Consider the following 24,710-nt stretch of genomic DNA (forward strand, 5'->3'; position numbering starts at 1 on the left):
TGTATTTTCACATTAAATAAAAAAAAGCAACATACACTTAGTCGATAGGAGGTGATACTATACTTGTATCCCTGTGGGATGTCAATCAAACTTCAGCTCTGGAACACCACTGTCAATTAAGCATCATAAAGAGACAGCAAAATGTTCTTCCAAAACTTCTCTGGGACAATTAGTTGTAATCCTTTGCAACTGTAAGCAGCCTTTTCCCCCATGTTCCCTTGTGCATTGCATTGTGGGAAAAATTATATTTTTTAGTATCTATACTGTGTGTTTTGAGTGTTGGTTCTTCACTCACTTTTACAATGTGAACACACTTTATGCTTTAATGTGTAGCTCCACTTACTAATTAAAATGAGGTGAAACGGCTTTGTGGGAATATTTTCTTCTTTCTTTTCTGCCTGTAGTTGTTAATTGATTCAATATAAGCAGGGTAGTAAGACATTTTCCAGTGGTGCGAAAATGCTTAACCTAGACATAAAAAAAGAATGGACAAATAAAGACTACATGTTTGTTGTGTTGGATCGACTGCTTTGGGCATATTGAAGGTCTGTTTTTAAGTTTTATTTTATTTAATTGTACAGGGAACGTTAGTTGAAAATGGCTCATTCTGACGTTAGAAGAGGGGTAACCTAAGATGTTGGCACAAACTTAAAAACAAAACTGGTAAAAAAAAACTGAGGTACAATTTGACTTAAAGGTACACAAGGCTCGTCTAAAATTCTGTGTAAAAAGAAAAAAAGTCAACAAGTGACCAAAAAGTCTCTAAGTGAATGCTCACCCACTCTTCACTTCCCCCATCCTCCCCCTAATATCTGGGGTAGAGCACTCGCTTAATCTGCCCATCAGCCTTATGGACGTCCAGCCACTTTCCACACTGGAAGATGGTTGTCACTGAGTTGGCCGTGTTGGTCACCTCCACACACTCTAAATACCAGCCGCCGTTTGAGTTGCTGTTGTCGTGCTCCACTTTGACCCTCAGCAGCTCCCCGAGGTCCAGCATCTCCACAACAAAGCGGTCTGTCCGCCCTCGCTCAAAAAGGTTACGGAACTTCTGACGCAGATGGCGCTTGCCTGAGTCACCATTGACGCCGTAGACGGTGATGAAGACGTTGGCGTCTGTGCCGCCCCCTTTCACATCCCCGGTGATGACGATGATTTCATACTTGACCGGGACGAGGTTGCGGACTTTACTCGCGAAGCTCTCGATGGACTTATAGCACTCAAATGTCAGGAATTGGTCCTTCTTGGATGCCAGGGGGATTTGTGCGTCACAGTGGAAGAAATATCTAAACAGAAAGGAAGGTTTGGATTCACATCAACACAGTCAACTACACATTTTATACATCATGTAGGATTAACGAGATTCTGCTCACTTGTTGCCCAGCTCCATTTCTGTCACCACCACCTGCATGACGTGCCAGAAGGCTTCACTCTTCACCTTCTTTCCATCTTTGGTCACATGGCCGAGGCAGATACCGGCAATCTCTCCCACGTGCTTTGACGAGAACTCAAACGTGTCAGTGGCACCGCTGTGAAAAGGTAAAAAAAAAAAAAAGTTACAAACACCGGCAGAATTTGTGGTTCTGAACACTGAACAGTTAAATTGACTGGTGTGCCAAAGACTTTTTCTTTTGTGCGTCTCATGGGATTAGCTCTTGTGAGAGCAGACTCGCAGAACAGAAAGTGAAGCAACAAGATAAAAGACAGTAGAAAAACAGAACATGTGAGAGAGGGGAGATTATGTAAGGCCACACAATAGGGTTTTACTGTGGGCACCTAGACTCTCTTTGAAGAACTACCTTAAGAACTTCTTCTTCTTATTCTCCAGAACAAACTCCTTGGAACGAGCTTTCCTCCCTTCCAAAGCAATCCAGGCATTTTCTGTGGTGGAGGCATCGTCTGTGTTTGCAGTTGTTGTGGCAATTTCATATTCTGTGACAAAGCAGAGAGACAGATAATAAACTATTATCATTTCACATCTGGCAAATGGTTGATCATTTTCTGAAAGTCCTTCATCACTGTCAATTAAAGGCTTGTAATTACACCTGCAGACTTGTAGTCTTACTCACTGGTTTTGTCACTGAGGTCTATAGAGTCGTTGTTGGCACAGGCCAGCTCCCTCATGATCTGCCCGTCTTCTTCATTTTTAGCCAACCAGCGATCGCAAGGGAACCTGAAGGTCTGGTCCATGGCCTCGTCTTTTACGTCAATGTACTCCAGATGCCAGCCAGGAGCAGGGCCTGTTTACAGCAGGAGACTTAAGTCCATCGTGGTTCTTATAGTTTCAATAGTTGTACAATTTGAAGTTGCTCTTCTGACACTTACCTTTGTTATCATGCCACACTCGGACCTTTGACAGTTCGCCCAGACTGAGAATGTCAGGAAACCGAAACACGTCCTTCATTTTACGCTCAAACTTGTTCCTGTTGGCGCTCTCCTTCAGAGGCAGCGTCCCAGTGTCCCCGAACTCCCCAAACACCATCATAAACACATTGGCATCAGTGCCGGCACCTGAAATTTAACAAGGGCATTTACTGATAACAACATATCTTTAGACAAGCCTTATAAAGTTGCATGGATACAACTAGAAAACAGATACTGTACATCATGGAAAATAATCACTAAACATGTGACCCACCTCCGACGTCACTGGTCTGGACCTGGATGATGTAGGTTGTTTTCTCCACCATCTCCTCCTCATCAACGACAGCTGCCAGCTCACACACCTTTGTCCTCTTTGGGCCCTTTGTCTTTGACAGCCAGTCCTCATAAGTAAACAGATACACCTCCTCTGTGGTCAGGTTGCGCATCAGGATCTGAAAGCATTAATTAAGACTCTCATTGAGCACATGTCAGGTGTTGTTCAAATGATCAAATGCAAGAGTTGCACATTTTCTTGGTGGATATCGCTGTTGAGTTGCAGCAGAAGATACGTGACAAAAACAGACCCTTTTTAAGAAGTGTTTTAGGACTGAATGATTCGCGCAGCATTTTTACCATGACATACTGTAATTTGGCAGTATGTAAATAAACAAAGGGTTTGCCCATTGATAGGAACTAGTCTTTAAGTTACCCTGTCCAGAAACCAGTCAGGACGACTTCCAGAGCCATCAATCCGAACCCTGATCTTCTTCAGAGGAGCGATGTCATCGATCTCCAGACTGAAGCTGTCTTCTTGATCCCTTTCAAACCTAAAGGGAAACAATAAACACTTTATATATAACTTGTCATTCCCTAAGTTAGGTGAGAAGATTGGCACAACTCACATGTCTGTATGCTAACTATCTGGTTATAGCAGCTGGTTAGCTTAGCCTAAGACATACACTGGAAGCAGCTAGCCCGGCTCTGTCTGTTCCAGCACCTCTAAAACTCAATGATTAACATTAACATTTTTATCTTTGTGTTTGGTCTCTACCATCTCTAAAGAGAAATATCTGGCTTTACAGCTGCTAAATGCTCCACTATGATCAATAGCTAGTTGCTAGGGAAGATCCTTGCCACCGTCTTCATGCAGAGTTTAGACTTCTGCCAGCAGGGAGGAGGTTCACTTACACTAGGAGGGCCAAAGCCAACAGATATCTTAGGTCATTTGTTCCATCAGCAGTTGGGTTCTTAAACAAGCTGCAGGCATTGTTGTGATTGCACATTTACCAAGGACTGTTGGCTTTGTATGATGACGACATCCGCGGGAGTTATGTTTAATATTATATGCATGTATTTATTAGAGATAGACCGATATGTTTTTTTCAGGGCTGATACCGATACTGATTATTAGTCGTCAAGGAGGCCGATAACCGATATTTGGAGCCGATATTCATTTGCAGTAAAAGTGAAAATATTGGCGTCAAAATTTTGAATAATACAAACTCCAACACTTAACTTTGTTTAAATGCCTTTAAGCATATGCACCAGAGCCAAAATAACCCAGTTTTAAATTGATCTGTTATCGGCCGTCGGCTTAAAAAAATAAAAAAATAAAAAATAAATAAATAAATAAATAAGTAAAAAAAAGGCCGATGCCGATATGCGTCAAAATGCCGAATATCGGCGCCGATAATCGGCCCGGCCGATAATCGGTCTATCCCTAGTATTTATGTCACCTGTTTTTGTATTTGTGTCTTTTTCTTGTGTATTATTGTGTGCGCTACTGTTGCAAGTTGCCCCTTGGGGACAATACACATTTTACAGTCCAATTTGTTGTACAGTTCACTTCAAACTGACACTATAAGAGCAGTAAGAAGTAACCAAAACAGTGAAGTCTGAACATCAATAATAAGCTACAACTCACTATAACACTCGGTAAAACATCGGGGACTAGTAGATGCAGGTGACACTTTCATGGTTCATCACTAAATTTCTTCACATTGTCTATTCCTACACTTATATTATACTTAAAAAATAAATTATAGCAGCCTTAAGTCTTGGCAAGAAGTGAAAAAGTGCATTTCCCCAAAAAATAGAACAATTCCTTTAATGGAAAGTGATGAATACAATCAGGTCTAATTGGAGGACTGACCTGTCCTCGTTTTTTGGCAGCAGCATTTCCTCTGTGCTCCCGTTGGCTCCGAACACGGTGAGGAAAATGTTGGTATCAGTGCCAGCATACTGAGTGTCACCTGTGACAACTGTTGCAGAATAAATAACCTACAAAGCACAGCAGACAACACAGATAAAGATGAGGCAAATTCTGTTCTGATGGAAAATTAATGTCTTCCACGGTTTCATATTTCAGTTGCTGTGACTCACTTTGCGGATAATGTTGATCGTGCTGGAGTCCAGCACGTTGAACAGTCTGGCAGTCAGACCATCTCCCCTGTCTTTAGCCAGCCAGCACTTACATGGAAAGATGTACTTGATACCTTTGGTTGGCACGGCAACCGACAGCTCATCCGCCAACCAGCAGCTCTCTGGTGTGACACCGTTATGGCCAAGCTGAGGAGGAGATGCAGAGAGGAAAAGACAGAAAGAGGGGGAAGGCAGAACTGGGAATTTATATATCATTTGATTTTGTTTGATCTAGGTACAAGCAGGCAGAGCTGGAATTAATTATTGCTGAGCTAGAATGGCTTTATTTAAATTTTTAACAACAGAGCATCTGAGGAGGCAGCAGAGAGGAGACAGTATCACAGATTTAGAAACACAGACAGTCCCAGATTCTCACTTCCACCCTCTTGATCTCTCCTACGTCAGTTCCATAGCACACAAAGTGCTCCATGGTGCCAGCTGTGAAGGCTTTCTTTCCCTCCGGCAGGTCCAGCCACAGTCGGTCCGTCTCCGCATCGTTGGGGCCGATGATGATTACGTAGACCCTTGCTGTGGTGCTGGCATCGCGTTCCACGCCCGTGGATATGGTGAAGTGATAAGGGATGACTGGAGGGAAGAGAGGAATTTCATTTAGGTTAAGGGAAGAGTTTGACATCTCGATATTTAAGCTTATTCAGTTACGATTGAGGAGTGAAATGAGAGGGTTAATGCTGGATTTCTTAGCTTAGCATAAATACTGAAAACAAGGAGAAACAGGCATCCTGTCCCTGAGGGTATAAATCTATGTCTTATATGTCTTATTGTAACCATGAAATAAGACTCCACACAGTCACCAAAGTCAGCCAAGACACAATCCTTGTTATATAATAAACATTATCCCCTGAAATATTCACAAGTTGTTATTTTTACACATTTTTTTTTTCGAATTACAAAAACAATATATAACATGTTAATTAGTGAGCTTTTAAGATGCATGTAGGTGGTTTTGTTACCATCTGAGAAGCTGTTTCTCTGTTTTAAAAACATAACTGTCCTGAGGTGTACATACATAAGAGTCGTATTGTTTTCTCATATACATCTTGGCAGGAAAACTAAAAAACTTCTTTCAATTATGTGGAACAGTTTCTTTAATTTTTATGCACAAAGCCGTGAACAGATGGATCTTAACTATCAGTTTGAATTAATTAAGTTTTACATTTTATAGAGGCTCTTTTTTTACTAGTATTGCTGCAATTTCTCAAGTTAATGACCGGCCTCTTTATGTTTGTGTTAAAGTACTTTGCTCCATCACACTGGAGCCACGTCTTGAGAAACAATGATCAGTTATGTGGCCTTACTTGGACCCTCCTCCACCACTGCCACCTTCTTCTTCTTTTTCTTCTTGTTGGCGTTTCTGTCCAGCCCCAGTTTGGCCTGAGCCATCTTCTTGGAGTATGGATCAGTGTTTCTTTCACCTTCATACCCCTGAAATGGACACATCATTTTCATTTTATAATTTATCTGCAGCAGAAGCTAACTGCAAATCAAATACAGTTATTAGAGTAAAATGGCACTCTCTCTAACTATAACCCAATCTAACAAACCTTGACGAAGAAGGTCCTCTCGATGTGTTTGTCCTCTTTCTTTGTCGACAGCCAGCGCTCACACAGGAACATGTACACCTCCTCTGTTTCCACATCCAGCACCTCCACCTGGTCCAGGTACCAATCAGCCCCTACCATGGAGTTGTCATGACGAATACGGATCTTAAACACTTGGCCCAAGTCCACAGCCTCAATAGTGAACTTGTCCACCTGAGACGAAAGAATACAACACATTTAAATACCTTCAAATTCCAGCTGTGATGGGACATAACTTCTTACACCTCTCCTCACACACCTCTCCTCTCTCAAACTTGTTCTTGTTGTTCTCAGATTTGGCCAGTTTGCGCTCTCCTGTGTCTCCCAGGTCACCGTAGATGGTGAGGAAAACGTTGGCATCGGTTCCTGCTCCGTACATATCACCTGTCCGCACTGACACCTTGTATGCGTGAGCTGTGAGGGAAAAAGGAGTTGCTTATTTACACATCCAGCAGTTACAGAGTAAGCGAAACATTGTGCTTGCTGGAGGACTTGTCGCCTAAGGAGGGAGTGGGCTTCAATGGGAGTCCACTGACCCAGCAACAGCTCTGTTGTGGGACAATTAGGAGCTGATGGGGAGTTTTGGCTGCCAAGTGACCAAGCAATATTATTTGACACATTGTAAAATTTGGTAAAAAATATCTATTTTGTCGAGGAGCAAATGTATGAAGTGGAATAAAATGGAAATACTTGAATAACTTAAATAAAATAGTCCCTCATATTTGTGCCGATGTACAATTCTTGAGCGAGTTTGCTCTGTAACATTCTGCCACTGATATCAGCTCAAACATACTTTCCAAAGCGTCCTCCACCTCTGTTTCTGTGGTTTTCAGCTTCCCGTCCCTGAGGAGTTTCTCTGTAATGATGTCTGAGGGGACCAGCTCCCTCACCGTCTCCCCATCATCTTCAGACTTTGCGAGCCAGCACTCACATGGGAAAATGGTCGTCTCTGAACCCTGCCATTAAAACACAAACGGATTCAAAAACTGGGCCATGGTGTTTCTGCATTTCTCTGAAGGGAAGTATATCAGACTCTGAGAGATGTTTGAGAAGAGTTGCCATATTATTAATCTGTTATTCATTTAATGAGGGCGTACGTGATGATGAACTATTATATCTAAAGCTAATTTTTTTACTACCTTTCCTTTCCTGAGCTGTCGTCTGATCTCCACTCTGTCCAGGTGCCATCCTGGGTTGGTGCCCCTGTTGTCGTGTCCTATCCTGATTTTCTCTAGAACATCACCGATATCCTCCAGCTGGAAAGACAAAACAGTGTTGACAGAGCTGCTTCCACTGTCTCACAGGATGTATATTCATAATCCACACACTCACCTCCACAATAAACATGTCTTCAGCTCCCCTCTCAAAGTACAGACGTCTCTCTCTCTTGTTGACACACAGGTGTTTCTGCTGTGTGCACAGTGCATTGCGTCCGTACAAGACGATGAACACATCAGCGTCTGTTCCCGCACCAAACACATCACTGGTGAATATCTTTATCTCGTATGGCACGACTGGGAAATGAAAAGAGAAGGTGACAGCTTTGTTTGGTTGATAAAAGTAAGATAGAAGGTTTCACATTCTTTGGGTAAAAGAGCTGAAAGTTACTCAGGCACTAAAGTTACGTTTTTGCAGTTAGGGAATCCCTGAAGCCAAGGTTCAACATTATCGATGGATCTACAAAATGAAAAAAAATGGATTCTTTGCCAACACAATGTTCCAGCGTTAGCGAAGCAGATGCCCCAGCTCTTGAACTGCTGAATCAGCGATAAAGCTTGGTATAGTGTTGGAACATTGAGAGCAGGGGAAGCAGAGAAACTCCAACAAGAACTTGTCAAATGTGTTGTTTTGGGCCTTTAGGAGTAAAAGAGTTCATAAAGTGAAAGGGCCAGTTCGCCATTTTCAACCTCAGTCCCATCATGCTATTATGGGGAGCTAATGCCATTATTAGTACAAAAAAAATGCAATTTGGCTCTGCCAGACTACGTTAAACGCGTCATCTGGCGGAGGCCAGGAAACTTGCTAAACTACACTTCCTCAATCTAGGACGCCCGCCTCCGATGTCATGTCTTGTTCAGAATCATCAGGTTTGAAATGCAGACTGCAGATTTTTTTGACCATCCAGCGGTATATTCTCTTCTCTTGGATTCTTTTCGTGACCATTGCCTGCAGCGATCAATGTCCTTGACTGAAAAGTCGTATTTCACTCCAGCGTCTCTCGCTGGGCCGTTCCTTTCAGAGGGAGGGGCGCAATGCATGCTGGGTGTTGTAGGAATGTAGAATGGGAGAAACCACGAGCTGTTAATACAACTTTCTCCACAGCTATGGCGCCAATTTCAAATATTATTGCTTCTATCGATCACAGAGAACACCAGCTTTCACTGACAGCGGCTTTTTCCAGGGGCGAACTGCTCCTTTAAGTTTTTTATTGACGCATATTTTCATCCTGGTAATGTCTTCATTTATTGAACTGTCACAATTGAGGAAGGGTGTGTACAATTTCCGTTTTGTGTTTAGGTATTTACAGTTAATATTTGGCCAATAATCTACTTTGGCTATCAAATTTACAAGCCTGGTGACTCATGGGGCTAGGGCTTAATAATATTAGCATCTATATCTGAAGCCCCCCTCACACACACACACACACACACACACACACACACACACACAGACATATGTTTTTATCTTGTGTTCGAAAGAAAACAAATCCCTAGTTCATAATATTATTTTGTGTGCACAGCTTTATATCTTATGTGAGTAATATGAAGATATCGAGACTGTCTCTTGGGTATTTCAGGGCTCTGTTGTGCTTTTATGGCTGTAGCTATAATTGAATTAAATAAGTAGTTGCCTCACATTGTAATGTGTTTTTTGGATTCCTTGTTCAAAGTGAAAACAAAACCAGCCAACATGGACGCAATCGTATCTACCACTGCAGCGCTGTGATCGGGACTGTTTCATGTGTAAGCCAAGAAGTGGAGTCCTGTTTCTGTAGTGAAGTTTGAAATCGGGCCACCACAGCAACATAAAAACTTTGTTACAGGTCTCATTGAAGAGTCCCAGCTACGACAAAGCACCCTTCTTTAGTTGGAGTGCTTTGAGCATATTTTACAGCTAATGCATCCACACTTTTATACGAGTAAAACTTTGCATATTTATAGAAAGAGTTCTCAATGAGCACATTGCTTCCTTCACTAATGGATTTAAGTACTTCCAAGGGCTGTTCACTCACATGGCATGTAGAGTTCAGTCTGTAAATCAGCGGGATAGAGGTCTCTCACAATAGCCCCATCATCCTCTCCTTTATCCAACCAGCGGCCACATGGGAAACGCATTCTCTGACCCTGTGAGGGGGCGTCAACCTCGACCCAGTCCAAGAACCAACCAGCCGAACCCCCTGAGAGAGGAAAAGGTTATGTTATTCAGTTTCTTATCGTGTCGTGCTTATGACTTCTTATTTTTACACCCGTTTTCTTTCCCAACCTGAGTTGTCATGCCCAATTCGAAGCTTTTCCAGATCGCCCAAATCCACCGCCTCCACAGTGAACTCATTGATCATCCCCTTTTCAAACTTATTCTTGTAGTTCTTACAAGCCTTTAGGTTGATAATCCCTATGGGTGATATGAACATGTTTAAATTGAGATGTTTTGAAGCCAGTAAGATTAAACACAAAGCTGCATGAAGTGATCCTGGATGCTGGTGAGTTATCGTACCTGTGTCGTCATTTTCACCAAACAGAATGGCGAAGACGTTGGCATCAGTCCCGGCATATTTCTTTTCCCCGGTTTTTATTTTGAGAGTATACGTAGTCGACATCGCTGTAAGATAAATTTAACATGTCAGTACTTGAATGCTTTTGATCTTCACACTAATACACAAGTCCCTCTTTGCTCCTGTCTACACCTGAATGTTCAAGCAGCACTTGCATTAATACTTGAACAGGGCTCCCTTTTATCTTGTCCATCTACTAATAAAATATATTTAAGAGATGAGCAAGCTTTGAAAGTGTGTTACATTTCTGCTCCAGGCCCAGAGTAGCGCCTGTCCCCTCCTCATCCTCGTCCTTCCTCATAAAGGCCTCGTCCACAGGAACCAGCTCTCTTGCTATCTGTCCGTCGTCCTCGTCCACTGCCAGCCAGCGGTTACAGGGGAAGAAGTACCTATGAAGCCCGAAACACCTCTGATCAGTGTCTGATTCAAAAACAATACATCATTATCAGTTGTGAAAATAATACTATTTCAAAGTGTACAGTACAATGTGATCTTTTTTCCTGTTAACAAAATAACTTGGTTTCACCCACGTTGTATCATCTTTTGTGTCCACTATCTCAACACGATCCAGGTACCAAGCTGAGTGAGACTGAGTGTTGTCATGTCGGATTCGTAGCTTCTTCAAAGGACCCAGATCAACAGCTGTCACGGTGAAAACATCCTCCTGCACAACACAGCAACAGGATATGCTGTTCAGTAATAGACTTATTGTAAATTAAGTTATTTTAAAAGATTTATGGGTATATTTTTTTGATGTTTCGAAGTAAAGATAACAGGAGCTGTAGGGTGAGGGAGAAATGTGGGATAAAATGACACCAAGGTGTAAAAGAAGTATTCTGATCCTTTACCTGAGTAAAATTAACAATACCACAGGGTAATAATACTCCAGTGCAACTAAAGTTTAAATTGTGTTACTGTGTCAGAGACATTTAACATTGAGTTGTTTATTTTATATGTTTGTCATAATTAATGAATATTGAGTTCATATATCCATTAAAAATGTTTAATGATGTTAAAAACAATTAACATTGATCAAAAATTGTCCAAAGTATACCATCATTAAACTATGTAAGGTTGTATTTTGATGTATGGTGTTACGAGTCACATGACCAGCGTTTAGTTAAGAGTATGCCCCATGGCATTATGGGTCAGAAGCAACATGGCTGCAGAGGAAAGACATACAGCCCCAAAATAACCTTATTCTGCACATGGTAAATTGTCTTTAACTTGTGTTTAATGTTTGTTGATATGCCTTTACATGGACAATGTGTTTTATTTGTTTTCAACATATTTCTGTTGTGCTGACGTGTCGGAACCTATTTATCAATGGACGCCAGCTTGAGGGACTTTGAGGACGTCTGTACAATTCGTGGCCTGTATTTCATCGGACCAAAGTAGCAAAGTGTAACTTTATAAAGGCACAGAAATATTAGAAACAAAATATAAAATCAATTATGCAGAATGGACTCTTTCACATTGTACTATCTAATAATTGGATTAAAATTATTGATGCATTAAGGTGTAATTAACAACAATTATCACTGCCTGATATGTTTTTTGTTGATCATACTGCATACATGTTATTATGGAAACTTGTGCAAGAATCAAATATTACACAGAGAGGAAAAAGGTTCAATGCTTCCTTCTATAAAGTATAATGAAATAGCAATATTAAAAGGTAAACAGATGGTCAGAGAAGATTGTTTGATATTGTTGAAAGGTCTAGGACAACTATTTAGTGGACCTTGTGGTGGGATTGTTTTCAACAGTTGAACAACCAACCTTCTTATATTATTTTTTGGGTCTAATACACATCAGTCAACACTGTGGTATAAGTATATTACATTCATTGAGTTATACGAAAATATACAGCTTTTGTGGTAGTTTTTCTAACCAGGAAATCCCCCCCTGACCTACAACAGGCTATTGTTGCTTTAGATCAGTAAGAGGAAGTAAAGGAAGTAAATCTACTAAAGGAAGGAAGTAATTGTCTGTAGACATGAATTTGGCGTGTGTGGAGATGAATAATTCACAGGTTTGGATTAAGTAATGAGTAGAAGTAGGACAGGTTTGTGACACAGAGGACTCCTCATAGCTCCTCTCAGTCACAGCTGGCTTGCCTGCAGGAGAGCTTGTAATCCTACCAGAATACACTCCCACCCACACCTTGGTGCGAGGCTCATGTTGCGTGGAAGTGCTGAAGTCTTTGACTAACTGCTGGTTAATTTTTATTTCAGCAGGATGCCCTTCCAAGAAACTGGGTAAAACTGTACAGCCCTAAAAAGATATCGCTTTCAATTTGAGGCCCAGACTCCAAAAAACATTTCTATACTTATGAGCCCAGAATTTACTCAATGGCTTGTTTTTTTTAAGCTGGTTTATGTATTTAAGTCAATTAAAGACACATTTTGAGCCAGTTTTATATATGAACCTTCGTGGAGCATGTTTCCTCGCACTTTACACTTCACTGATAACAATAATGAATGTTTTGAGATTCCTTCCCTCTATCTCTGTCTGATTTAAAAAGAAGAAGTCATCATACCTGCCCCCGCTCAAATTTGTTGATGTTGTCAGAGTCCCTCAGATAGCGCTCTCCGGTGTCTCCATTTTCTCCGTAAATATTAATGAAGACTTTGGCGTCGCTCCCAGCACCCAGCATGTCCCCAGTGAAGACGCACACTTCGTAGGTGTTGACTGTCAGACAACACAAGGGATGAATTACTCACACCTCTTTAACCCGTCGAGAATGTCGGTCAGGAAACTGTGTCAAATCAGGCCACGCAGGTCCGAGACTACAACACTACAAATGGGCCAAAAAATACTGAAAATAACAGAAATCGAGCAAAAAACTATTTCTTTCTATATGTGTCAGCATATATGTACACACATCTGTGGTCATTAACAATACACAAGATTTGCTAAAAGGTAGGATTGGCACAAAGAGCTCTTTCGGGAAGGTGTATTATTAATGAATAATGAAGACAATGCTCTGCTCACACGAGAACAGGAAAAGAAAAGAACCATAGAATAAGACCTGCCCTGCATTGTTTAAAGCAGTGGTTCTCAACTGGTCACAACTGGGCTAGTTTCAAGAATGTAAATGTAACTGTAGCTGGGATTACCCAATCAGTGGATACATGGAGTGTGAATAAACTACACTACTACTGCACACAAGTCAAAGGAAACCAATGTCCTTCAAAATAAAATGCAGCATCGACCTTTTTTTTTCAAGCACACATCCGTGACCCACTGAAAACAGCTACACGACCCACTTTTGGGTCCCACCCACCAGTTGAGAACCAAGGGTTTAAAGCTTACTTTACTTGACGTGTGTACAGTATTACTGGAAAACAAACACGACTTAATCTAACTTGAATCCAACTTGAACATAAAAGGCTTCTAATCTTTTTTGTTCATGTTTATCTTTCATCTTGTTTTTGCTTTAATCAGTCATTATAACTGGAGTTCATTTACGCTGTTGGAATATCTTATAGACTTGATAAAAGCCAGGGAGAGAGCACTGGAAAGTCTTGTCATTAAAGGTCTGAAAAGTCTTGTAGTTAAAAGAACAGTTTTTTATATACTATATTTAGATAGCTGGGTTCTCAAGAGTAAACTGGACTAAAAAAACAAAGATAACTGATTTACATATAGTAAAAAAACTGCATTTAAAACATGTTTTGAAACTTACTAAATCTTCTTCTGGCATACTAAATAGCATGGCAGTGATGTTCAGGGTCATTTTAAAGAAAAATGGACATGGATAGATTAATTTAATTATCATTAAGTCTTTACAATTTAAAAAATGTATCCAGCTGTTTAGATAAAGTAGATGTTGTCATGCTTTGTGGCACAATTTAAGGTGAGAGTTATTCATCTCTTCTTAATTCATCTGAGAGTAAAACACAGCTCCACTGCACTGCGGGTGGTATTTTATCTATTTTGGTGTCTGCAGTTAGTTTCTTACTACTTTATGATTCAAATATAACAATCTTGATGGTTTCTGTTCACTTTCCATTCTGCAGTTTGCACAACAAGAGGCAAGTTTCACTGTTTTGTGCGACTTCTGTGGCTGCTCAACTGCCAGGCAAAGTTAAAACATGCCACTCACCAGAATTGAAAATGTATAAATCTCTTTGCTTATTATCAGAAAATAAACACATCTCTCTACAAATGTACACAGTGTTAAATTAATTTCATACCTTCCAGCTCCTCTGCATCCTCAGGCAGCAGCTCCACCACCAGCTCACCGTCCTCCTCTCCCTTGGCGAGCCAGCGCGAGCAGGGGAAATGATAAGTCAGCACCACTTCCTGCATCTCCTCTCCTCCATCCTCGTCCTCATCATCTTCGTCTTTCTTTTTCTTCTTCTTCTTTTTCTTATCCTCCTTTTTCTTCTCTTTGGGCACCAAGGCCATGATTAGATGTTTAACATCCACCGTGTCCAGGAACCATCCCGACCCGATCCCTGAGCCGTCATGACAGATTCGGATCTTGAAGATTTTCCCCACATCTTTGGCCTCCATCTGGAGAACCGTTGCAATGTTTCAACTGAAAAGATGACATCTATACGTACATTTTCACTTAACGTATGTAACCAAAGCTTTGATACCTTGAATATTTCTGTGGTGTTCCTCTCGTAGTTGTTGGATCTGCTTTCCAGCGTAATGACCTCTGTCTTCCCCTTGTCCCCGTAGATCTGAATGAACACTTTGGCGTTGGTGCCAGCGAACGTCACATCTCCAGTCACGACTGTTATCTCATAGTTAATCACTGAAATATAAAGACATGAAGAGCATGAATCTGTTGTGCGTGTGTGTGTGTGTGTATTTTATTCTAATGATGTGAAGGTTCTGCCTACGTTGTTCCATATCCAGGATCTCGCTTGGATAAATCTCCACCTCTGTCTTGCCGTCAGCTTCATCCTCATCCAGCCAGCGGTGACTGGGGAACATGTAATGCTTTCCATGGACTGGCACCATGATCTGAACACTGTCCAAAAACCAGCCGGCACGCATGCCTATATTAGTATGGCCGATCATCAGACGGTTGATCTGGAATAAAAATAAATATATTTGTTTAATATATGATACATAATTGCATCAATGATGATGGTTGTTTTATGTTTTTTATCTGCTTGAATGTGAGACCAACATCGAGTGTGAGAAATCAAAACACGTGTAACCTGTCCAATATCAAAGGTTTCCACTGTGAAGATGTCAATGCGACCCGTCTCAAAGTAGTTCCCCAGGTTGTTGGCAGAGACCACCAGCATCATCTTACTGGTGTTGCCTTTCTCTCCGTAGAGTTTGACAAACACGTTGGAGTCCGAACTGCCCCCAGGGATGTCACCTGTCTTTACCGCGATGTGATAGCCAACATCTGAAACACACAGAATCAATAACATGAGCATCAGTAGGAGTTTAAAATCCATTGAATGAAAGTCAGATTCCTCTTTAACTTACTGTAAAGACGCTGTCCATCTGCAAATGGCACTAGCTCTCTGACAATCTGTCCATCATCCTCATTGCGGTCCAGCCACCTGCACAGCACATTTAACAAACAAACATCTCATCCATCACATGCACGCTCCTCTGGCTGTAACAACAGTTTGTTTGTGTATTCATAATGAGACTAATGCACCTGTTGCAGGGGAACTCTGCAGCATGAGCCTCAGCCTGTCCTTCCTCTCTTACGACTACTTTATCGAGGAACCAGCCGCAGCCTCCACCTTTGCCATCATGTCCAATCCTCACCCTGCGGACCTGCCCGATGGCGACCGCCTCAATTATGAACTCATCCAGCTGGACAGACAGAAAAAAATTGTGAGCAAGCATCTTATTTTGATGCCTTCTTATGTGTCAAACAGAGGAATAAGTGAAGGTGACCGAGCAGATACAACAATGTGATGACTCAATGTATGTTTTCTTGTATTTGTGCAATGGATACAGTATGAAACATACATTATAGTTTCCATCAGGACAATCTATTTTATGCATGTAAACAAATGAATAATGTGCAGACTCCATCAGGGGTTTCCTCCTGATCGTTGGGGTGTATGCTATCAGGTATCAGATACAGTAAGTTGCATGTTACAGGATGAGCTAATTAGTTTATAAAAGGCACACCGATTAGCTGATTGGCTCCAGTGTGTGATAGAGGAAAGAATTTAGTTGAATGACGGTTTGTCATTCAATTTTTAAACAGAAAGAAGCCACAACTGAGGAGAATATGCAGAAGGACAGATGTTTTCTTAACTAAGCTCTGTCTGTGTTTAACAAAGATGCACTGAATGTACATACACTTCCTTTCTCAAACTTGTTGACGTTGTTTTTGCAGTTGACCAGCTGCCGATCGCCCGTGTCCCCCTGGTCTCCTATCAGATTCAGAAATACAGATGCATCCGTGCCGCTGCCTCCGACAGTCCCCGTGCAAACTGTCACTCTATATTTGACCACTGCAAAATGAAAAACATCATTGATATTCTTTTCAATATTTGGCAAAGCACATGTGTGTTGCTCATGCTGAATACACGTGTGTGTACATACCAGGCAGCGATTCAGCGACCAGTTCTCCCGTGGCAGTAAGCTCCCTCACAACCTCGTTATCATCTTCATTTGTGTCCAGCCAGCGCTCACAAGGAAACGTATACTTCTCCTTCGTTAATGTCTTCATCAGAGTCACCTAATTGGTAAAAACACAATGCTGGAAAGCTTGTTTAATTTGACAAGTGAGGGCTGTCTGAAATATCATTTCATTTAAGTGTTTAAAGACTGAACACTCAAAGCTCAAAAATCACCTGGACCTTATTTCTGTATTGCACAAATTCTATATCTACCCTTTGGTTTATTAAATATATAATATGCTGATAGAGACACGCTGATAATGCCTTCCCCATGTCAACAGATTAACTAAAACTAACTAAACTTGTCTCCTTTAATAGGAACCAGCATGCCTGCACCTGTGAATATTTTACTATTATAAAATCAATCAGGAGCCAGAGTGCATGTGGAGAAATTACAAACTGATTTTAAGGCAGGTTGTGCAATTCTGGAGAACTACTGTTAAAATGTGTGTAAATTGTTGATAAGATTATGGCTATAAACCATTTCACAAACATTGTAAAAAGATATACCATGATGAATGTAAGAACGAACAGAGACACGGTAAGTAGGTCATTTTTTAATGTTAGTAAGTTTGCTGCAGTTGTTGCTGCAGAGCTAACACACACAGGACAAGAAGGATTGATAGGACTGTAACAACATATCTGCTTAAGTTTACATGGAGTTTTGGAATAAATAAGCACACCGCACTTTTAACTTATATGACAGATATGAAACTGCACCTTAATGAGTTGCTAGATTTCCTCACCTTACTGAGATGCCATCCTGCAAAAGGATTTCTCTTTTCATGCCAGATACGGAGTTTGGTCAATGACCCCAAATCAGGCAGCTCAACCTGTAAAATCACATCAGGATAAAAACTGTTATTTTGAAGCTCAGTAATCTGATCGTTGGTATTTTCTAAATATTTGATACTTACTATAAACCTGTCCACCTGTCCTTGCTCAAAATTGTCTGTTTTGTTGTCCAGTCTGGTCTCATCGCTCTTGCCCTTCTGTCCGTACACCTGGAAGGAGATATCTGCATCGGTTCCTGCACTGGGCATGTCTGACGTCCAGATCCACAAGGACCAGGGGTGCTCTGAGGAGAACCACATCAAATCACCCTCTTTTATTTCTTATGGTTTGCTGAATCTTTGATCGGATAACTGGTGTCCCATTATCTTCATCACTTGTTTGTTATTGTGACTGAGAGGTAAAAGTAGGCCCCTCTTTCCCCTGTACTGCCCAGTACTTCTGACAGACTCAGGGTCAGCCGTAGCATTGAGGTTACAGAAGTTGTGTTTGCAAGTTTGACTAGCAGTATTCTCTTAACATTTCAGTGGAGCCAATGAATTTGCAATTTAGCTTTTAAAAAAAATCCTCTCTGGAAAAAACAGAAACTCTAATGTCTAAGACGACTATTGCATTTGACAGCTCCCAACTGTGAATTTGTGTCATTGTTAATGGATATAAAATAAGGCACTTTTTATTTGTGTGGACTGAAAAACTAAGCAAAAGCACACACTCGGCTGTTTGAGGATGGGGGAAAACAACTATCGTAGATCCTGCACTCACCTTTTATTCTCTTTTAAAAAGAGACATTGGACATCATTTCACAAGCAATGGGACAAACAACAAAAATTACAACGTAGAATGAAGGTAGACCAACTGCTGAGTCATTATGCAAATGTGTGATGGAGTTTTAAATTGACTTTTAAATGTTTTTGCTTAGTGTTTCAGGAAATTAAAGAGGAAATGACAGCATTTACTGCTGCTGCTGAAAATCCATAATTATACACATTCAACTTACTCTTCTGTCTCTTCTGCCTGAGTGAGACCATCTCATAGAGCTCCCTCTCTATAAGCCCATCTCCCTCCTTCTCATCCAGCCATTTGCTACAGGGGAAGGTCTGCTCTATCCCTGTGAATGGACAGTACACCACCACCTGCAAAAATAACGATTGTTATTTCACTGTAAATAACCAAGCTGTTGTGTTAGCATGTATGCGTGTGTGCACGTCAAATGTACCTTTTCACAGAACCACCCAGCACTGACTCCATCGTTGTCATGTCCTATGGTGACTCTGCTGAGGGGACTGAGGAGAGCAGCGATCTCAACATTAAAGATGTCTGTCAGGCCGCGCTCAAACTTTCCTTCTTCCAGAAATACCTGACACAAAAATGGAAAGAAAAGTTAAAGGAAATCATGATTCATCTTGTGTAAGGCAGATGTACCTAGAAGAGACTAAATCACATTCACATCACATTCATACTCATGGTCTGAATTAATGAACTGATTAACAGACTGGGATGTAGTTTGAAAGGAATCTTTTCATTTGCAGCACGTATCGGTTCAGGCACTTGATGTCTTCCCATTGGGTTACATAAAAACAAACTGTCTTTAGTTACAAGGGCATTCTAATTAAATGTAAGTCGATACCTACAATGGCTGGAAAAACAAAAAAACACCACTTAATAAGACTCATTAGCAGAAAAAAAGCACCAGAAGTGCCTTCATTGTTTGCTGGATAAGTGACTTTTGGGTAGAGCTGCGTGGTAACACCAAACAAAGACAATTTAGCAGCAAAAATGTCACCACAGCAAAACAAAAACAATCTGTATTTCTGGTTGAACAAACATCTCATTGGAGTAAAAACAAATATTTTAACCAGCCATTCCTGTTTAAACATGATGCCCTTTTCTATTCTCTTTCACCCAAATGAAAACTAACAGCTGCCATTGTTTTTTTAAAGTAAAAGTCTACTGTGTCTCTTGAAAACAGTATCTTCTCGTTACCTTGCCACTGTTTTTAATGCCTTTCGAGCCGTGCATCACAATGTGGATTTTGGAGTTGGTCCCAGCACCTCGGATGTTTCCTGTCACAATCTGGACGTTGTACACAATACCTGGAGGGTACAGTTACATGTCAGACTATCAGGGGCTCTGCCAGTGGGTCACTGTGGTTCACAGCACCCATACTCCCCCTAACAAGCTGAACAGGAGCCAAATCAACTTGATCCAAACACTGATAGTCTGACCCAAGAATTAATGATCCCACAGCGGGTAGCTGGCAACACATTTTTCATTTTGGATAGAATTAAAGGTATAAAAGAGAAAGTGATCTGTGTCTTGGCAATAAAAATGTTGTCTTACAATCCTTTATGCAAGACTGGGCAAGCAGATCATTATTCCCAAATGAGGCTGATAATTTAGAGAAAGCAGCCAAATATAGAGTTTAGTTTTATTTTTAAGATGATTGCTTTCCCTGACACAACGTTTCCTTTCCAGGAATAAAATAATTTACTGTTACAAGACAGATTTTTACAGACTTATAGACAAATTACTCCCTCACCTGTGGGCTGGCTCCCCCCAACCAAGATGTCTCTCTGGATCTTCCCATCATCCTCATCGATGGCAAACCAGCGATTGACAGGAAACTCATAGACTATTTTGTTTCCCATATCGTCCACTATTACCTGTAAGGAAAAGTTAGAAAATAAGAATGCAAAAATAGCAAGAATGTGATGGAGAGTCTTTGGTAAAGCAGACATTAAGATTAACATTCAGATCAAGTTGTCATTAATATAAATGGATGATCAGATGGAAATTAGTTAGCAAAAATTAAAGACTGGATCGGTGTTCTTTTTGATCAGTAAAGTTTCTTCTTTACAGCCTGGATAATAGAATACAGACGGTTCAATAATATGGATAGCTAGATCCATGCTCTTTTGAGAAGGATTATTGACATAATTTGATTGCTTGATTATTTGAATGTCTGTAATTGTAAGTCAGTTGAATATAAAGTTAAATGTATAATTTGTAACTAATTAATTTTGCTGCATTACAAAATAAATCTCACAAAAACAGAGCTGAAATAATTTTTCTAAAGGCAAAATTTCCAACCAAATACATCTGAACTTTATCATCGTCCCTGTGACTGTTGAGGCCAGCAAAAATGAAAAATGCATTGATACGATTCATTAATGTTCTTTCAGCTGATCTTTGGTGTCAGCCTGTGCTGCAGCCAACAGCAAATCTACCCACTCCTCTCTGTTTGATGTAAGGCAATCCCTTAATGGGTCATGGTTTCTCTTTACAAAGAGGGTAGAATGACGACATGTGGGCCCTGTGTGTGTGTGTGTGTGTGTGTGTGTGTGTGTGTGTGTGTGTGTGTGTGTGTGTGAGCTTGTGCATGCATGCGTCTGTTTGAATGAAGTCATCGCTAAGCCTCACACACTGAGTGTATTGGAGGAGCAGGGACACCAGTCTCAGATGAGAGGAAACAAGTGGATCACATGTCTTAAGTACCTCTGCAGAGGCAGAACTGTATAGAATGATCTACAGTGAGACTCTAAGACAGCGTTTAGTTTCAAGATAAGGTATTGTAAAGCCTGTACGTTACACATGATGTAACAAATGAAAGTAACACATGTTAATCTTGTGTAATCTGCTGAACAACTGATGAACAAGCTTTTGTCTTCAGCTCTAATGTTACATATTTCAAAAATCTTAATTCCTACAGAAACACAATCCAGTAAACAAAATGTTTTGTCCGTCTCTTACCTTGTCAACAAACCATCCTGCTGAGGAGCCTTTGTTATTATGGCCAATGGTGATCTTCCTCACTTTGCCCAAGTTTGGCGCCTCAACGGTGAACTTGTCCTCGGTGCCCTTTTCAAAGTTATTTTTGTCATTGTCAAGTCGCCTTTCACCTTCAACAGCAAAACAATTCTATCAGTCAAATCCTGATTTACAACCAAAGAGAGAAGAACTTCAACTTGTGTTTTGACTTCACATGTGAAAGAGACATGTGTTACCTGTTGTGCTATAATTTACCTGTGTCTCCAAACTCCCCAAAGATATTGATGAAGACATCTGCATCTGTTCCACTGCCTTTTATATCCGCAGTGAAAACATTCACTGCATACTTATTATCTAGAAAATCAAGACCAAAGGTGTTGAAGAACATTTAAAAACAAACTGCACACAAACACTTCAAAATAGTCTGTTAACTACGAGCTACCACTGTGTGAATTAAACATGTAATTGGCTGTGAGCTGGCTAATTCACTTGAAGCAATGCAACAAGTACTACCTTTCTAAGAAATAAGGATTTTGTTACATAAAATAAATAATATCTGTGCATACATACATTTGGGCATGTCCATGGGGTCCATGCTGCCCAGCAGGTCTCTGATATAAAGGCCATCTCCCTCCACCTTACTGAGCCAGTTGTTACAAGGAAAGTAGAACCTCAGGTGAGGCCTGATCACATCCGTCACTACCACTCTGTCCAGGAACCAGCTGGCGTTCATGCCGGTGTTGTCATGCTCAATCCTGAAGCGACAGAAGATTTACATCCAAATAAATAATTGTTATTCTTCTTGCAAACAAGTTCAGAGTACGAATAAATTCTCTTTCCTGAAATAAAGGATAACAGAGTTTGCTTGAGCTGCAATACTGAGACTAATGTGTCTAACGCACCTTATCTTTTTCAAAGGTCCAACATTGTGAGTCCTGATTCTGAACACATCAGTTTTGGCCCTTTCGAAAGCCGTGCGACTCCTGAAGTCACAAAGATAAAATATGAGATGCACAATGGATTTCATCATACTTCACTTACCAAAGTCTTCAACTAAAAAACAAGTGCAAAAGATTGAAACAGGGAAATGTTAAGTTGATGTAGGGAAGTAAGAACATGTTCCAAACTCACTCTTGTTGCGTAACGACACAAAAAGCTTTTTGCCAAAAATCATGCGGCTAATCATTACATGCAAATTCATCAGCAAAAACCCAGCACACAGTCTGCTATCTTGTCAATCTTTACAAAATAACACCCCCAGTGCATTAGGAAATAAATACCTCTTTTCTGTGCTGTTGAAGAGGGGAAAAAACAGAGTTTTAGTTCAAGCTTAAGAACCTTCTCAGTCAAATATGTGGTTTCACTGGCTATGGTTATGACTGACGCCTCTTGATAAAGCAGTTGCATTAATAACATCTTTGTTCTTAATTTGACTTAATTCTTTCATCTTCATCCCAACAAGTACAGATGATACACCATACATGTGAATTCTGATAAACTAAGGAGGACTTACTTGCTGGCCAGGTGAACTTTTGGAGTGATGCCATATTCTCCAAACAGAGTGACAAACACATTGGCGTCAGTGCCTGCTCCTCTCTCATCACCAGTGATGGTCACCACCTCATACACTGGAGGGATTAATAACATAACAACACAAGTGTGTTTGAGGAAGCAGATGCACAGTGAGATTAAAACAGGGGAAAATGTGCTACAAGGGCCAAGATGATAAGGTACAACAGTAAATATATACAGTGATATACAGTGTACAGCTATAACCTGTGTGTTTTAGTTCTTTACTTTAATTTTTTTTTATCTCATGTACAGCTGGGAATCATCAAACTGCAAGTCTCATTATGTGCAGTAAGTGCAAACAGGGCCATGTACAGAGGCTACAGTCCTGGATGAGGAGGCCCCGGGTTAGACTTCCCCCTCGGCCCCTTTCCGTGTGTCATCCCCACTCTCTCTTCCTGTTTCTGACACTATCCACCGTCCTCTCTGAATAAAGGCATACAAAGGCCAAAATAAATAAATAAATAAAATAATATTATGACTGTATAGTAACATGTATAGTTATAGCTGATGATAAGCAGTTACTACCTCACTCTAACAGAGATCCAAACAGTTTTCTCTCTGACATAACCACTGCTTGTCTTCATCTGAAGGTCCTTTGGATTTGGAGCAATATTTTTGAAGTTTCATAGTTCTGTGGTGATCGATCTTTTCTTTGTTTGTTCAGCCGTGATAACCGTTTACTTGCAACTCAGCAGAGCGTGGAGAAAATGGTACACCACCTGAGCACACTGTCTCTGGAAGGGCCAACCACACCTGGGCTGATGGACACTGCTTGTAATTTTTCCCAGAATACCAACTCGACACCCTGTTTGTAACCAAAGAATACTGCAAATGCAAGAGCTTTTATCATTGGCCATAGGCGTGTTCACCATTGTGTTAACTAATCTGACAAGAGATACCTAACATGCATCATTTTAACTAAAAATCTTTGATTATATCTTTACATAAGATATTTTTAAATAACTTGTACTGTGAACTGAAAAGCCAACTGACTATGAAAGAATAATACAAAAATTAAGGAGACATAAATAGGTTTTTAGTTTAATTAAACTGAATTCATAGTAAAGGTTAAGTTAGAATTACCATATGACCAATGTTTTGTGAAGATGAAATAAATATTCAGTGTAGCTTTACATTCAGATTTTCACATTCAACAGTGAGAGCCAAAAAGTAACTATAGAGGGCTGCAGGGCTCTTATTAGGATGTGAAGCTATCCTGTGCAAACACGGGAGTGACAGGTGTCATATAGCTGTAGGTTGAGATAACATACAGACGATACATGGATACCGCTTCACCCAGTGTAATGTTACCATGAACATCAAACCAAAGGATGACGGAGCCGCTCAGAAACCTGTCACTGCAATCAAGGATTCATGTCTCTAAGTGTCAGATGTCTTTCTTCAAACAGAACTTGCTTCAAATTAATGCAAAGAAACGTGCTCTCTCCATTAATTTTGTCGCTTCCACAGCTAACCTCAGAACATTTCACAGGTTAAAGTAAAGAGTTTGTAATTACCTTTCTTTTTGTGATACTCATCCTCGTAGTTCTCCACCTTTTCTGGCTCGTAGTTGCGAAGCTCATTCTCGTAGATTTCAACATAATTTTCAACCTTCTTCTTCTTGCCTTTTGTCTTCTTGTTGTCTTCATCACTCTCACCCTTCTCCGAGCCTTTCTTCTTCTTTTCTTTCTTTTTCTTCTTCCCTTCCTCCTCATCCCCAGCTGCCTGGTCCTCCTCTTTCTCCGAGTTCTTCTTCGACTTTTTATCTTCATCTTTGGACTTTTTATCCTTCGACCCCAT

General features: G+C 40.6%; 1 protein-coding gene across 1 annotated transcript; it reads right to left on the bottom strand.

The window, feature by feature from the left end:
- Positions 1 to 24,710, bottom strand: loxhd1b (lipoxygenase homology PLAT domains 1b). The gene is made up of 42 exons (XM_069682423.1): positions 24,428 to 24,710; positions 22,852 to 22,966; positions 22,241 to 22,321; positions 21,909 to 22,093; positions 21,594 to 21,692; positions 21,321 to 21,469; positions 20,110 to 20,233; positions 19,554 to 19,663; positions 18,787 to 18,927; positions 18,568 to 18,703; positions 17,696 to 17,856; positions 17,525 to 17,611; positions 16,702 to 16,837; positions 16,456 to 16,610; positions 15,797 to 15,957; positions 15,619 to 15,695; positions 15,339 to 15,535; positions 15,015 to 15,207; positions 14,766 to 14,926; positions 14,358 to 14,679; positions 12,698 to 12,849; positions 10,686 to 10,819; positions 10,399 to 10,544; positions 10,098 to 10,202; positions 9,867 to 9,995; positions 9,616 to 9,780; positions 7,716 to 7,897; positions 7,523 to 7,639; positions 7,177 to 7,339; positions 6,643 to 6,797; positions 6,348 to 6,557; positions 6,102 to 6,228; positions 5,162 to 5,370; positions 4,747 to 4,932; positions 4,517 to 4,644; positions 3,074 to 3,191; positions 2,639 to 2,816; positions 2,326 to 2,511; positions 2,070 to 2,240; positions 1,800 to 1,932; positions 1,374 to 1,529; positions 1 to 1,286 (listed from the first exon to the last, which is right to left on the bottom strand). The coding sequence occupies exons 1-42, from the start codon at positions 24,708 to 24,710 to the stop codon at positions 806 to 808; spliced, it is 6,804 nt and encodes a 2,267-aa protein (XP_069538524.1). The 3' UTR covers positions 1 to 805.

Source organism: Semicossyphus pulcher, unplaced genomic scaffold (assembly GCF_022749685.1).
Source record: "Semicossyphus pulcher isolate SPU_LCO1_2020_fin unplaced genomic scaffold, fSemPul1.0.p SCAF_6, whole genome shotgun sequence".
NCBI classification, from domain to species: Eukaryota; Metazoa; Chordata; class Actinopteri; order Labriformes; family Labridae; genus Semicossyphus; species Semicossyphus pulcher.

Excerpts from the sequence above, each read along its gene's own strand:
- loxhd1b (XM_069682423.1), bottom strand. The coding sequence starts at position 24,710 with ATGGGGTCGAAGGATAAAAAGTCCAAAGATGAAGATAAAAAGTCGAAG. Across the intron at positions 14,927-15,014 it reads GATCCTGGATATGGAACAAC|TGATTAACTATGAGATAACA; the intron begins GTAGGCAGAACC and ends TTTATATTTCAG. Across the intron at positions 1,530-1,799 it reads AAGAAGAAGAAGTTCTTAAG|CGGTGCCACTGACACGTTTG; the intron begins GTAGTTCTTCAA and ends ACCTTTTCACAG.